General features: G+C 42.7%; 1 protein-coding gene across 2 annotated transcripts in view; it reads right to left on the minus strand.

Moving 5' to 3' along the window:
- The window catches only part of LOC147893584 (Tetratricopeptide repeat (TPR)-like superfamily protein), a 140,856-nt gene that overhangs the window by 55,727 nt on the left and 68,376 nt on the right, over positions 1–16,753 (minus strand). For both annotated transcript variants that reach the window (XM_087385700.1, XM_087385699.1), the window contains exons 12-17: positions 15,894–16,013; positions 15,654–15,785; positions 13,596–13,693; positions 13,385–13,508; positions 13,179–13,289; positions 8,407–8,554 (exon numbers count right to left, since the gene is read on the minus strand). In XM_087385700.1, the coding sequence (XP_087241826.1) occupies positions 8,407–8,554; positions 13,179–13,289; positions 13,385–13,508; positions 13,596–13,693; positions 15,654–15,785; positions 15,894–16,013 (733 nt within the window). The remainder of the gene's footprint in view (positions 1–8,406; positions 8,555–13,178; positions 13,290–13,384; positions 13,509–13,595; positions 13,694–15,653; positions 15,786–15,893; positions 16,014–16,753) is intronic.

Genomic DNA, 16,753 nt, shown 5'->3' on the forward strand with positions numbered 1-16,753 from the left:
GCACAAGACCACCATTGGCCTTTCTTGGTTACATGTCAGTATAATCCTGATGTTCATGATGCTTGTATGGCAGTTCTAGAAGTTCGTGATGCCTGGTTCTTTGATAGTGGTGCTAGCAAGCACATCACTTCCTACATCTAAGGAAAGCAGTGTCACATGTGCCAATAATGCATCATATACCGTGAAAGATATTGGGCAAGTTGCTCTTACTTCTGTCTCTGGTGGTATTGTCACTCTAGACCATGTGCTTTATGTTCCAGGCATTCGTAAGAACCTCATTTCTATTTCAGCCATTGCTACATGTGGCTTTCAGGTTATTCTAATGGTGTGAGGTGTGCAATGTATGATGTTACACATGCCTCTACCCTGGTTTCGACAGGCACATTGTCTAGCGGTCTTTACAGACTTGATGCTCATGACAGATGCTCACATGATGATGATGCACTTGCCGATGCACATGCTTTTGCTATTGATTCTACCATGGCAGATACTCATTTGTGGCATGAGAGGTTTGGATACCTCAATTTTGGAGCCCTGGTGAAGTTATAGAAGGAAGATATGGTTGTGGATCTTCCCAAAATGCATATGCCTACCAAACATGTTTGTGAACCATGCTTACTTGGTAAGATGCACCGTGCCGCGTTTCCTGAGGATGGGAGAGTTGGTGCTTCACGTAAGCTTTATCTGGTTCATAGTGATGTTTGTGGACCCATGAGGGTTGCAGCTCTTAGGGGGTTATTTGGCATCAAAATCCAAGTCTGATGTTTCTTCATGCTTCAAGTACTTTATTGCCTTGGCTCAGAATGAGAGTGGGCTGCACATTGCTCACATTGATACAGACAAAGGGGGGTGAATACTTGTCGAAGGAGTTTGTTGTTTTTTTGGCTTCCCATGGCAATAATCATCGATGCATGGTGTCTTATAGTCCTCAACAGAATCCTGTGGCTGAGCGGAAGAATAGATCCACGATGGAAATGGCCAGATGCATGTTGAAAGGCAAACATTTGCCTAATAAGTTTTGGTTGCATGCGGTCATGTGTGCAAATTACATCTTGAATAGATGTCCTACAAAGACAATGCAGACTATCACACCTTATGAGGCTTGGACACGCCGTAAGCCTCGCATTTCCCACGTGAGGACTTCTGGATGCTTAGCTTATGCTCATGTGCCTTCACAGAGCCGCACTATGTTGGATGATAAAGATGTTAAATGCATTTTTATTGGGTATAGTTCAGATAGCAGGGGCTATAAGCTATATCAGCCCCGCACGGGCAAGTGTTTTGTCAGTCGGGATGTTGTGTTTGATGAATCTTCCACTATGCTTTTGCTGGACTGTCAAAAACAGCCCGTTGTTGATGCCTCAAACATATTCGACAGCTTGATGCCTTTGTTTCCATCCGATGCTCGGGATGATGTTCCATCTGAGGTTGTCCCTCCTCCATCTGTTGGTCATTTACAACCCCATGTGCATGCAGAAATTCAGCCTGATATGCCTATCATTGATCACGATCATTTGCACCGGGCTCTTGACCAGGAAAGAGCAGAAATTCAGGAGCCTAAAAAGATACCCCGTTGGCTCCTTGACACATTAAAAGACAGCGAACAAGACACTCCTCTGCCAGCACGTACGAGAGTAGCTGTCCGGAAAGAGCATGCTAGTTTTGTTGCTTATGCTTTGGTTGCTACAGCATGCAATGAAGAGCCATTATGTCATCAACATGCCTTTCAAAATGATTGTTGGATGAAGGCCATGCAAGCTGAATTGGATTCTATCCATCAAAATGACACTTGGGAATTATGTGATTTGCCTTATGGAAAGAATGCCATTGGAACTAAGTGGGTTTACAAGATCAAACGCAAAGCTGACAGTTCAGTGGACCGTTACAAAGCCCGTCTTGTTGCTAAGGGCTATGCTCAGCAACATGGCATTGACTTTAAAAAGACTTTTGCTCCCACTTCCAAGATCACTACCATTCGCATTGTTATTGCCTTTGCTGCCCACTTTCATGGGCAGATACATCAGCTTGATATTAAGACAGCTTTCTTTCATGGGCATTTGCAGGAAGAGGTCTATGTTTCCCAACCTACTGGCTTTGAGGTTGACGGTTTTGAAAGCAAGGTATGCCGCTTGAAAAAGCCCCTCTATGGATTGAAGCAGGCACCTCGGGCTTGGTATTCAAGAATTCATTCTTATTTGCTCACACTTGGCTTTCAGAACAGCCCTACAGAGGCTACTCTTTACATCCGCAAGCGTGGGACAGATTTGCTGATTTTAGTCCTTTATGTGGATGACATGCTTGTAACTGGGACACATGCTCAACCAATTGCAGATTTTAAAGTTGATTTGCAGCAGACATTTGCTATGTCTGATCTTGGTCTTCTGCACTACTATCTCGGCATTCAATTTGCTAGCAGTGAGGGGGGCATTTTAACAAGTACATTGGACAGCTTTTGCAGCGTTTTCAGTTTGAGGACTGCAAGCCAATATCCACACCATTAGAGACTAGTTTTCACTTCTCTTCTGAGGATGGCAGCGGTACATGTGATGTCACTCTTTATCAGCAGGCAGTTGGTTGTTTGATTTACCTATGCCGTACGAGACCTGATCTACAGTATGCTGTCTCACAGTTGAGCAGATATATGCACAGCCCATCTATGCACCATTGGCATGCCATGAAGCGTGTTTTCAGATATCTTAAGGCACTCAGCATTTAGGCCTTCTTTATGGGGCTGATACTTCACTTGTCATGCATGGGTTCACTGATAGTGATTAAGCTAGCTATTCTGACACTCGTGTATCACATAGTGGCAACTGTTTCATCCTTGGTACTTCATGTGTTTCTTGGTTCAGCAAGAAGCAGAGTACAGTTGCTACTTCTAGCTGTGAAGCTGAGTATAGAGCGGCTTTTACAGCTACAGTGGAGTGTGTTTGGCTTCGGAAGCTACTTGCAGATCTTTGTGCATGTCAGACTGCTCCTACCGTCATCTTCACTAATAGTCAGAGTGCTTTGGCTGTCGCACTAAATTCAGTTTTCCATGCTCGCACAAAGCACATTGAGGTTCACTATCACTATGTCAGAGAGCGATTATCAACAGGTGATATTGAGTTGTCTTATGTTCCCACTGAAGACAACTTGGCAGATCTTTTTACGAAGGCTCTACCTCGACCTAAGTTTGAGGTTTTTCGGCAAGCTTTAAACTTAGTACCTTTTGTAACTTGATCTGTTGTACTCTGTACAGTCATAGGTTGCTATATCCTATGGGACGAACATGTTCAACCATGACACTAGATATTTAGGTATCATGAGCCATGTCCAGGATACTTCAGCCCATACCATGGAGGGGGGTTTGTAGGCTATCTCATGGGCTATTCATAGATGCCACTTATACCTTGGTATGAGCCTTGTAGGCCTAGTTATAGTCAGTTAGGACTATTGGTACAGTTAGTTTATGTACCATCTAGGTCAGTTAGGACACTTAGTCCAATTAGGACAATTAGCCCTAGGGTTTTGTTATGTTGGCTCTCCCTTGAGCCTCCACACTCCAGTTTTGCAGCAATCTATTACAGCATCTCGTTTTTCTCCATTGTGCTTCCATTTTTTAGCTTCCATTGCTTCCAACACCCAACACTTTTAACCCTTCTTAGCATCCTCTCTAATGCTAGGCCTACTTATTCCTAGGCATTAACTCTAGTGTATGTCATTGCATTGTCAAGCCCTCTTGGTTTCCCGCCTCGCCATAGCCAAGCTGCACGCTTCCATGATTATGATTGACGTAACATTCCCTTCCCCTTAAGAATGGTTTACATCCTCAAAAACAAAATTGAAAAAATGTTTCCACTTAACCAGACATTCTTAATATATTATTGTGTGCAAAAGGGTGTGAGCACGAAGGAGAGCAACGTCAGTTGTATTGCAAGAGATAGTGAACATCATACAAAACTAGGGGTTTCGCCAAAGTGACAAAACCATAAGTAACCCAAGCACTAACTACTAACGGTAGTTGGGTATCCTAACTGCGGTTAGGGAGGAAAACCTCTAATGAGGAAAAAGTGCCCCTAACCCACTTATTAGTCATACATTGGTCACTGCCATGAACTATGGCGATAATTCCAACAATTATATGTCTTGTTCTGTTTCTTGTCTATCTAAATTTCTTTCTGGTTCATGTGGTAAAGTAGCAGGTAAAATGAATTCAACTAGGACTTCATTTCCAATGAGATTGTCATCATCTCCCAACTTCCTTTTTAGCCAACTTACACGAAAAACTGGATGTATTCTACATCGCTCTAGTAAGGCTGATTTCTTTAGTTCTCTTAAGTATTATGAATGGTCCATAATACCTAGGATACAACTTTGGACATTTACATGTCTTTAGGGATTCTGAAGATTCAGGCATCCTCAGATAGACTTTCTCATTTACTTCAAACTCCAACCTTCTACGGTGTGGGTTTGCATAGCTTCTTGCCCTATCTTGAGTCTTTTATGCCTCGTTTAGCTAATTTAAGCATTTGATTCATATCCTCAAGAAAGTCTTTGGTTGCTTAAATCTTCTCTTCTTCGAGTTCCACTGCAATTAGGGCTCTAGAATGAAATTCATACATCATCACGAATGGAAAACCTGTAGCTGAATGCTTGGCACTGCTATACACAAATTCCAATATCAGCAAATACTATGGCCAGTTACTTACGCATGCTTGAAGCATATTATTAATGACCTGATTTACCGTTTCACTTTTAACCATTACTTTATGGATGATCCGCGATGCTCATATTCAAAGTAGTTTCGAACCTCATTAACACAGCCTTAAAAAATGGCTGCTAAATTCACTATCCCGGTCTCTAACAATACCGGATGGTACCCCATACAATCTATAGATATGCTCCACAAATAGCTTTGCTAAGTCGGGAATTTTAACCTCTTCATTGTTAGAAACATGGTGTGTGAGAGAGAGAGAAAGAGCTAGGGAGTGAAAAAATGGTAAGACAAATGTAGAATCCATTAAGGCTTTCATTCATTCATCATCACTACATGAGACAAGTGGAGTACAAGCATTTCTAGGCTACACACTCACACACTTGCACCAACTGCATATGGGGATAAGTCAACGTAAAAAATTCAACATAACTCATTGATACCTCATACTTAGCTAGTGGACACAGTGCAAGAGCTCCCTATGAGGCCATTAGGGAAATATTGGGGCTTCAAAAGGGCTCTTTTAAGGAGGTTCTAAAATTTCACAAAATGTTTATGGGCATTTAGAGGGAAACTAGGGTAGCCATGGATAACCTATAGCTAGAATCACCCAAATTTGTCAAACTTCAGTTGTTTAGAATTATCTCATCAAGAGATTTCTATTGATATATATATATTTTTTAAATAGTTTGGACAAGGTGTATTGGAGTTCTAATTGTTCCTCCAAAATTCAAATTGGAATCTTATATGGCATTGGAGAATATGTGTCATGAATATATTGGAGCTTAAGGGACCCTTTTGTGGACCCAAATCCCCCCTAATGATGGAATACTTAGTAGGATCTCTACAAGACTAGGAACATGGGGAGGATTACCATGCTTCGAAACTAATTGCTCAACCCAAATATAAATGAAACAGAGCCAGCCCATGAATTCCTAGTGAAGCTAAAGATTCTCAGAGATCAGCCTAATGGTAGCAAGCCCAAGAAGGATGATTCTTGAGATTAAGAGGACACTTCCAAGCAAAAAAAAAAGTGTTTCTATTGTGACGAGCTAGTCTATTTTGTGAAGGATTGCAGAATGAGGAAGGCATATCAGAAGAACAAGGAGGCCGACTCAGATTCAAATGGTGATACAAAAGCTAAAGCTAAGTCCCATAGTGACATGTGGCACTCACACATGAGTCACACAATCACTAGTACTAGATCTCTTAGTACTACACACTAACACATCACATCAACACACTCTTTGGCTATGATATCTCCAACACCCCCGTTCAGAGCAAAGAGTGTGAGACCCACCATGCAAAGAGTAGACCGATCCCCCCCCAACCGCAATATTGCAAAGAGCAAGTCCAACTATCCAACACCTCCCGTGTGATAGTGACTTCTTAGTCAGCTTGCAACCGGCAAGGACAAACCATCACTCGTCACTAGTTGGAATAAACTGAGCCAACTTTGTCAATCGATCCACAATTATCCACGCAGAGCTGTGCCCCTCTGTGTCCTAGGTAATCAAAAATTAAAATCCATGGAGATACTTTCCATTTGCTAGATTGGATCTCCAAGGGATGTAGGAGACCTCCTACCTTAAGACGTTCAACGTTATTGGCCTGACCTTTTTGGCATTTCAATACATCATCTTGGATGAGTTTATCTATTCCAAGCCAACAATCCAAGCCATGTATCCTACCCCACATCTAGAGTGACACCTCGACTCTGACGGTCCCCCTTGAGTAGAGCTGAGATAGGAAAGACCCTCATCGTGTGTACTCTTATCAATCTCTGCACCGTGCGTGGTCTTTGTGTCTCTGGCACCTGAGCTCCGCGTCTCTTCTCGCCGATCCACTTTGCCCTCATGTCAATTAGCTCCTTCTCCACCCCACTATGTGATGGGGCTGACTCAAATGCATAGAAATCTATGACATGCCATTGTGCTCGATCTATCTCTATCCCTTGTGGCACTATCACCTCTTGCTGTCTAATCTGTGTCAGTAGGGTCTCTCTGTGTCGCCACATCTCGATCAGATATAGGCCAACACAAACCCAGTCACAATCAGCTGGAAGTGTGGCCTGAAACTATGTCCCTCCTAAACAGACAATGATATCATCCATGGATCTCATAATAGACTAGGCAGGTACATAGGAAGTGCTCCTTTGTCTCGACCTCCTCCAACGTGCAAGCCTGCAGATATGCTGATGTCTGGCTGTGCCTGGGGCTCTTCCTGCCTCAATCCTCAGCTGATGATGATGAGACCCACTTTTGTCCAATGGCCATCCTCAATGCATGTGAAACTTGTATGTCCTCCAAGTACTCAGGACACATAATCATTCCATCCTCTTATACTCTCATGGTGCGATAGAACTGGATCTTGGTGGGGAACACCTAGTTCCACCTCCCTACCCCAAGTCCATGACATATAGAGGTAGAGTAGATCCAGCCGTATGATATGGTTGATCTCATCTCGTGGGTCGAGAAGGACGCGGCATCCAAGCTTGTAATAGAAGGGTGGGAGTCGATCCATCTGAATACCCAAACTAGTTAGGCTCCAACGATTGGATTCAGAGCCTGTAAGGAGGGACTGCTGAGTGTAGAAATGGGACAAGGGTTTATAAAAAGCCAAACTGGCTGCCTTCTTCCAGTCTGTCAGCCGACCAGCCTCTGTAGAATAGGCCAGGCCTGTGTGATCTGGCTGCTGGCCTAGGAAGGCCCTACTTATGGGCCTTTGTTGCCCAGTCTGGGACTGTTCCTGGCAGCCCATAGCAGCCCCTAAGGCTGCCACAGTCTGCAGCAACTGCTGGAGACAGCAGGGTCTTCAGGCCCTACTATATCTAACGTAAAAAGTCCCTCACTGGTGCCTGCCCAAAATCTAGGGCATCCTAACACCCATTACAAAAAACCTGGGCAGCCCTAACGTCCCTGTAAAGGGGCTCAGAGGCAGGCCCTGCCCTCTTTAAACATTTTCCCAGTCCTACAAGTTTAATTCTTCGCTTTGAATTTCTGTGAAAGAGAGCAATTAAACAACCTTTTAAAACGGTTTTCAAACAAGTGTTGCGACCACAAGGTCACTGTGGAATGACAAGAAATGCCTTCTATGCATGTGGAAGTTGAGAAATATACTATCGAATGAATTTCTGTCTACTTCCATAGGGAATAACCTCCATACTTTGTTTTTATATCCGATTTTGCCTGGTAGAGATGAACTCTTTGAATATGGCTTTGTTCCCATCTCCTGTCCACGGGAGGCAGAGAACATGCCTCAAGAACCATTTATAATCTTGTTGAACCTCTCTCTGGAGCAGGGCACTCTAGAAAAATGAAATGCCTGTATCTGCTTCTACTATCACCTAATCCTATAATGGAAAATTCAGCACAGGGTTCTGCCCGTGTCCCTGTATTATGCCTCAAAGCAGCCAAGCCTTGCTGAGGCCAGCACTGCCCAAAGCATTGTACGGTGATGGAGGATAGGGCCTACAAACAAAGATCGGATAATGAAACAAGTGTCGAAGAATGAGCTCTCTGTTGCAAACAGAGTTATCTGACCCATCAGGTTATAAAATATCACATCTGCGAAACCCCTGATGACAGCCAAACTAAATTGGAACAATTTTAACAATGGTTGGCAATCAAAAACCTGAGAACAGTGTTAATGCTCAAATCCATGTGGATTAAGCATGCAGTGCTAATATTCCAAAGAGTATAATTACTCACCTCCAATTATGCACTGATTGAAATCTATAACTCTGTCAGAATCAGAAGGCTTTGCTGATGCTGCATCCAACCAACTGTAGAAAGTTGTTGGCACCACTGGAACCACTCCTGCCTCCACAGGTGACCACATATCTTCTGGCAAAGCAGCCTAGAAAATACAAACCTAGAATCATATCCAGTTTATAACTGATGAAACTAATATTGTGAGGCATGCAACTAGAAAAGCATTCAAGTAAATTACTAGGTAACTCCACCATAAACAATGCTTCTAACATCAGCATGTGCATCAGTAAGTATTCCAAACAAGAAGTTAAACACACATGATTACAAAACAAATCTGCCAGACAAAGACCTAAAAGAACATAATATAATTACAAATGGATTCATCGTGTTGTCAACAAGCATAACTTCAATGTGTAACTACATCCCATTCAAAATGGTTACATATAGCCTGGTGCTCCTTTGAGACGATTGTCAATATGCACTGCTCCAGAAGAAGGTTTTCATGAGAAGAGATAGAAACTTTGCCTCAATGCCCTTGACAAATCATTTTGCAAACTCACTAAGATGATAATGTTCTTGTAACCATGGTTTAAACACAGCCAACTGATAATGCAAAAGTACTTAAAAATATAGACCTTCAGCCCAGCAATTGCCATTAGGTCCAAGTGCAAGCATGTTCCACCTCAATTCTTGTCAAATGCCACCTACTTCAGGAGCTTTGCCTCTTTTTTAATCAGAAAACGAGCCAATTAAAATAATTATTTGAAATTTCTGAAAGTTGTAAAGATGACCCGTGCTGTTCAAGGCCATATACAATATTTGTAGACCATATAAGAACATTTCAGAGATCCCCATATCCTGTTGAGCAGACAACCTAACGAGGTACAGAAACTCACTCGTTTAGCGAATACTTGTAGCTTTTGAGCAATTCTATGCAAGGATAAACCTTACCATCATAACGAATGTATACTGACAGTAACTATGTTGAATTAGCCACAAGGAAAAGTGGTGATAATCAAGCCCCAAACAATAAGCGAGAAAGTCATCACTCAGCCTTAGGTTCTTTCCCTGGAACCTCCGGTCACCACACTGAGTATGCAGATTCACTTGTTTGTTAGAACATGGATACCCATACTACAAGCTCTTTCCACCAAGCTAATAATACGTCAATCACTTGGGAACTACTGTACCTAAGGTCTCTCGAATAATGAGCTCTTGGTCTGAATTAATACACCTAGCTTAGCTATTACTCGTAAGAGACGAAGATGAGTCTACATTGTTAGTGGATCCCCAGAAGCTTCTTTTCATCCCAGAGAAACCTTCCTTAGAAAGGATGCTGCCATTCTCCTTTTCTGTCTTGGAAGTTACAACTGCATCAGCAAAAATCTTCAGAAACCTACAGGCCTGTCAAGGGAGTGTAATTGAAACCTAAGCATCTGCACCTACTAGACAATCTGCATCCCAAGACCAAACATACTGTAGTGCGCTAGAACCACCACGACCACTTTTGCAACCACATCGTTAAATTCTCAGATATGATTGTCTAATGCAAATCTTCTTTAAATTTTGATGCTTTCTAAAGTTTTCAAGGGAGTCGACAGAAACAATATCTTCTCAAAGGAATTAAATCCTTGCATGTAATGGGCGTTAGACTTAAAATCTCTCCATCATGTGAATGCTTTTCCATTGAAGTGAAGCTGCACCTCTGCAATATCCCAATCCTTGCTCGAAGATAAGTGTGCCACTTGTAGAGCCACACATCAAGATACTCCTCCTAACTCTCCTCCTTTTCACAAAAGTAATGTTCTAGCTGAAAAGGCAGATGCATAGAGACCATAAGGGTCAAATTCTGATTCTACAGAGCAAGATTCGTCTAGATCAAGATTTGCATCTAAGCTGTAATATATAAAGCAAAATGTCCCGCCACTACACATGGTTTTTCCATGAAGGGGATCATTGTCAAAGTCAGTCCACTATTTGCACATATTGCATTTTGATGTCACCATCTGTTACACTAGTCCCTTGAGTCAAAGCAAAGCTTAAATAGCTCACGTAGAAGAGTAACAGGACAATTCATGTTGGAAGATTTTGTTTTTGCAACTATACAGTAGGAATACAGAAGCGGTAGAGAAAACATATGTAGGACAGCTGTAAATCAGCCAACCTTCAAACCCGAATTTGTTTCAACAAAAGGGCTAGCTGGAATTTGTGACTTTCAGGAAGAGAAAGCATAAGCACTAGAACAAGGGGAACTATTGTAAATGAGCTAAAGGAGAACTTGCAATCTTTAACAAAATGCAGGTGGACAGGCAGGTCACCAGCTCAAGCATGATACTACACGTCTCCAACTGAAGTTTGCATACCAAACATCTATATACCTAGACGAAACCAGGAACATTCCTAAACTCATCCTCTAAAAACACAACATAGTGCAGTTTCAATCTCACGATAGTCACTCATAACCAAAAATGCAATCACTACTTCAACGAACAACAAGTGTACAAATCGCAATGCTCGTCCAAGACAAATATAAAATCGCAATTCGGATTTGCACTTTCCTAGTGCCAACACAAATCGCCTTCAAGCTGCATGCCTGGAACTTGCTTACCAGACTCCTACATGCAACTTCTATATGCAAGTTCTACATGTAGAGAGAGAATGTCTTACAATTCCTACATGCAGAAAACGTGGCCAACATTTTTCTCTCTCAGTTGCATGTAGAGCCCTACAATGACTTAACAATAGGGCTAGCAAAAACATTATAACCTGTTTCGATTGTGTTTTTAAAAAAAAACTTTGCGATCATCACCATTTTAGAATCCATCTTCCCCAGATGTCTCCAAGAAGTTTTATGTGATACCAATGTAATGTCCACATACTCATGAGGTAGACAATTCTTCAAGCATGGTTTTTTGAGACAGAACCATTCTTCGAGCAGAAAAGTTAAATAGCAATTCGAGCGTGACCCTTAGACTTTAGAAACAAGGCTCAGTTCCCCTTTCCCAATATCGCGCGCGCGCGTGTGTATGTGTGTGTGTGTGTGTGCGCGTGCGCGGCGTGCATGCATGCGTGTTGGGGGGGGGTGTTTCTGGTTGGTCTAGGCTGCCAATGGGCTGCTACATAGTCCACTGCCAGAGGTAGGCAGGAGCTCTGGAAAAGAACAAACCTTAGCAGCATACGGACTGAATAGAAGCAGGTACAGATAGTACAGCAGCAGGTACGGAAGGTGCAGAAGCAGGTGCGTAGGCCAGGACACAACAGGTACAAGCAGTATAAAAGCAATTAAATGTCTTCCTGGAGCATCCACAAGGGTCACGGATCTGTTGCAGAGATGCAGTCATGGTGGCTGCTGTGCAGGACTGCGCAGGTGCTGCCACAGGCTCTGGAGGTAGGCTGTTGCAGGGCCAGAAAGGGCCAGCAGATTGCACAATGTACATGGTCTATTATGGGCCAGGGAGCCTGACTGGTCGCTTACAGACCACCAGTCAGCAGTCCTGAGCAGGTCGCGGGTACAACTGTGGGGTGATTGTGCCCTAGGTCAGGTCAGCCCAACCCTGGCTGACAAACTGGCCAGTTTGCCAGTGTAGTTCCATATAAATAGGCTCATTGTGGAGGCAGTGCTGGAGGGTGCTGTCTAAGGAACTCGCAATACAGACAGTGATTTAAGCTCACTGAGGAGCACGGACCCTGAGGAGTGCAAGGACACAATTAGGAGCAGTTCATGTTCTCAACACAGAGCATCCACAGGAGCAGATTGCTGGATGTTTTGAGATCTTCGTGGGGGCTTTCTATAAGAAGTGTTTCGGCTCAGTTTTGACAATATACTTTGAGATATTTTTGGAAAGTTCTACTGTTGTCTATTCTCCAGAATTGGTGCTTGTGAGTTCTCTCTTGTGAATGCAGACAGTTTGAAGTACGATTAAAGCTTTCCCTTCTCTGCTCTCAAGATTCTTCCGTTGCATACACCATATCCATTTATATTGAGGAACTAGCAGGGGTCTAAGTTTTTCTAGAAGAAGTATGGCTGCTGTAGATAGGTCATCAAAGGGTGTCCTTAGTTGCCTTTGTGGATGGAATCTTTATGAAACATTATTTATAGCATCGATCGCTAGGGGATCTGGTACGTTTGTTGCAGATAGGTCATCAAAGAGGAGCTGATAGAGAACACAGATTTTATCACAACTCTGATAGAAGATTATAAATGCTCTACACTAAGTTGGATACATAAAGCTGAGACTTTCCTCATGACTGACATCTCCTTTCAGTTCACTATGCATTGCATGAGGTAGCATTATTGCACTCCTAGGTGGTTGCTTCTTCATGTATTTTCCTGATTCTCACAATGACTTGACATATATCTTCCCTCAAAATGGTTTCAAGACAAGTTATTTGAATCTTGCTCCTCCCTTTATTTTTGTTTCTGAGATACAATATTTTCTCACTTTTGACACAAGAGAGACATGGCTCAAACAATCCTCCCCATGTGTAAGTTATAGAGAACATGGAGGATGCATGTCTCATTTTTTCTTTTTCTACATTCCAATAGGAAGGTACAATGGCCATCAAATAATTTATTTCCATAATTACTCTCTCAACCAGTCCTTTGCTTCCCAAAATTAATCTGAACACAAATTCCCACAAAGCTCATAGCTATAGAGCTTTTGGAAACCTAGAATCAACAATTACCACTCCTTAGCATGAATAGTGTCCAGCAAGGTCTCATAATTAGCAGCAAGACATTTTAAGAAAAAGACTCAGTTCAAACTCACTGCTGCATGTGAAGCATAAATGCGTTGATCCTCAAAATGCACTCGGACCCTTTCCATGTTTATACAAGGCAAGTCTATTCTCAGCATTTTCTGTTTATCTTGACTTGAGTTCTGAAACATGCACTTCAACCTGTTAGAGAATAATAATTAAAAGATGGGAACCCAATCCATTATTTGAATTAAAAAGAAGTCTGATCTGATATCACCTGAACCACAAAAAGAAATTCTTTCAGGAAAGCTGCTTGGTTTATTGAAGATTGATGGCTACAAGCAAGTAGCTTCATGAAATGTTGTACAGCTGCTTCAAAATTCCCAAGCAAGGCTGAGAGCCTGCACCAGGTGAATTGAGAATGATAAGGAACAGCACCAATTCGAGTTCAGCAGAAACTTGCATCAAAACATGAGTAGAATGCAGACCTTCCAAGGTGGAAAACAACATGATCATTAATGTAATTCCAGCCCTGTCCTTCAAAAACTGTGAGGACACTCATATAAGCACGAAAAGCATGCTTTTTCTGCACAGTAAATATGCTTCAGTGAGAAGTTCTGCTAAACTTTCACAGTCTGATAAACAGAAAAGGCAAGAGGAGAAAATATGCAAACACGTGATACAAAGGTTAGCAATTAAACCAAACAATCTTGCAGCAAAACCAAAGAAGGGAAACCAAACAGATTTAGATGTAACAACTCTGAAACATGATATGCTTCCCAATGCAGGAGTTAATTGAAGGTCTTCCGTAGCTACTTCTATTTCTCCACCTCAGAGGGTCTGTTTTACTTCCACAGGTATTTATGGAAAGGCAGTTTACAAGCATTTTGAGGTTCGAGGTGCAAACAAGGGGCAAGACGTACGTTCAAGATAATCATTTCACTCCAAATGAAATCACATGAAGAGGTTGCGCAGTGTATGGTTGAAGGTTTGTTGGACTGCCAGCATTTGGACAAGGTAGTCTACTCTATCATGGCACACTTTTGCCTCTGGAAAAATTATAGGAACCCAGCATCTTAGTATGTGTGTAAATATATGCATGCATGCTGATCACTTCAAAGTTTTTCATATTATAAAAAGGGAAAAGGGAAAAAAAAAACACATATCAAATTGTTAACAATTAGCCCTGATTAGGACACTTAGTCCTATCGGGACACCAAGTACACTTGGGACATTTTAGTCCTAAGTTGGCTTTGGTTGACTTTGGGCGGTCATCTCTTGTACTTTCTCATTATCATTGCAAGTACACTTCAAGTTCCTTCAGCTTGTTGAGGAAGTCATCCAAAGTTGCATGGATACTGTGACAGTGACTATGCCAGAGATCATGAGACCAGGAGATCAACACACAGATATGCATTTTTCCTTGGTCAAGGTGCTATATCATGGTTGTCAAACAAACAGCCAACTGTTTCTTTGTCTCCAACTGAAGCACAAATATAGGGCACTCACTACAGGTGCATGTGTTGACATAGAGGAAGGACATTCCCATTAAACGGATGTGATGGAATGTAATGTTCAGTCCTTCTTCGATTCCCCAGAATCATCATCTTGAGGGAAGGCCTACTTCATGATGTTGATCTTGAGGGAAGGTGTTGAGAAACCATGCTCAACATCATGTGATCATATGTGCACAACACTAACCAATAGAGTGCTATAAAGAAAAGGGTTAGATGCCCTAACCCTAACCCTAAAAGGGTTTGTATATATTCTACATTTTCAACTAAATCTAGTGTACATTAAAACATTTGTGGTGTGCTCTCTAGCTGGGCCCTCTCTCCTCAGCTCCACTCTTCTCCTCTCCCCTCTTCATACGTTGTTAGATAGGACGTTGAAAGAAAAGGCCACCCGATGCGTTGGAGATAATGTTGATTATCGTTCAATCTGTGGCGAGCAAAAGCCCTGAAGCGGGACCTGGACCAGGCACAAGAGCCTCTGAGAAGCTACATTGGAGCGGGACCCAACAAACGGCTGGCTTGGAGATGGCGCAAGAGCGGCTATCTTGGAGCAGATCCCGTCGAGCATCTGCAGCGAGTACATGGAGCTGATGAATAAAGGCCACAGCCCACAGCCCGTGAGCTGTGGTGCAGTGGTGCAATGGAGCTGGCACGTAAAGGCCACAGCCCGTGAGCTGTGGCACAAAATGGTGCACGCCGAGCAGGAGCACAAGGGGCTGCTCACTCAGCACGCTCCCGTGCGTGACAAAGGTGCGGCACGCGAGTCTCCTTCCCGCTCACGAAGATAAGGGCAGACCGAGGAGACTAGACGGGGGGGAACAGTTCACAGGGAGGCAGTGTCGCTCTTGGGTTACTTTGAGATAGAACAAGCAAGACTTACTGCACAGCCGGCTGAATCCTGATTGCTTCTATGGTCTGATATATTTTTCAGTGCTTGCATTTAAACTAAAGGAAGTTAGCACTATGTTTTCACTATTTTGGCCATTGAAAGTCATTCAGAGTCTACATGTCAAAGGTGAAGCCTAATGCTACCTGTCCACAGACATTATAGCGGTTTCCTGCAAGCACCAAGTGAAATCCATATTTCCGCAGCATAGGTGGCGTAGCACGGAGATAGCAGTATGCAGCTTGCTCAAGAAATACTCCAGCTCGTAAATGTGGCTCCTGATATTCCATGAGACAATGTACAGGATTATAATAATAATAAGCTAATAAGTTCCAGAATAAGAACTAATGCTCTGCTGCAGCAACCAAGTCCCAAGACAATCTCACCTCTGTAGAGGAACGGAAAAAAACACCGGCAGCTTCTTTATACTGACCCCTGGCTTTGTGCATTTCAGCCCACCAAAGCGCACACCTTGTGGAGTACCTCTGCCCAGATGCTGCTAGTTTCTGTGGCAATTGTACAAAGTCAGCAAGACTGGAGATATAGTATTAAAAAATCACTTGCCCAATCAAATATGTATAATTTAGTTCTTGGACCCTTCTGTTAAATGAGATAAAACATCCAAAGATATGCAAAAGAAATAAAAAAACTACATAATTGGAAGAATCGACATATAAAATATTCATGTTGAATGTAATAGTCCTTGCCCAAGTCATTTAACGTATTTGCCAGGCATTGTGTCGAGTCCAACAAGAATATGAAATGAGAACAAAGAGGTTCGAGAAGCTTTGTAAATCAGTTAGGCAATCAAGGCTTCTTGATCAACCAAGGTCCTTGTCCACAATGTACCATGTAAGAAATCTGCAACCAGCATGAATATAGTGCACTGTTTTTATAATGTTTCCCAAACACGTCTTCACTGTCCATTGGCTCTACGCAATCAGTGCTGCTCCCACTGACGCCCTGATTCCCTCTTTCCTTCCTTGTCTCAAACACCCCACCCCACCCCCCACAAGAGAGCAGCCCATGGGGAGGGGACAGAATATGAGCCACACAGGGGAGGAGGGACTACAGATGCAATTGACATCTTTGCAGACCTTCTTTGAGAGCAGAGACATAAAGGTGCAAGGCTTTCACACTTGCAGGGGATCCAGTTGAGATAGTCAGATCATATCTATACTTGCTGCTGTCAAGATTGGAACACCAATGATTCCAGCACATACACACGACATCACTCCTCACTGAT

This window comes from Dipteris shenzhenensis, chromosome 15, assembly GCF_047967505.1.
Source record: "Dipteris shenzhenensis isolate YYH24624 ecotype China chromosome 15, Dip_SZ_1.0, whole genome shotgun sequence".
NCBI lineage: Eukaryota > Viridiplantae > Streptophyta > Polypodiopsida > Gleicheniales > Dipteridaceae > Dipteris > Dipteris shenzhenensis.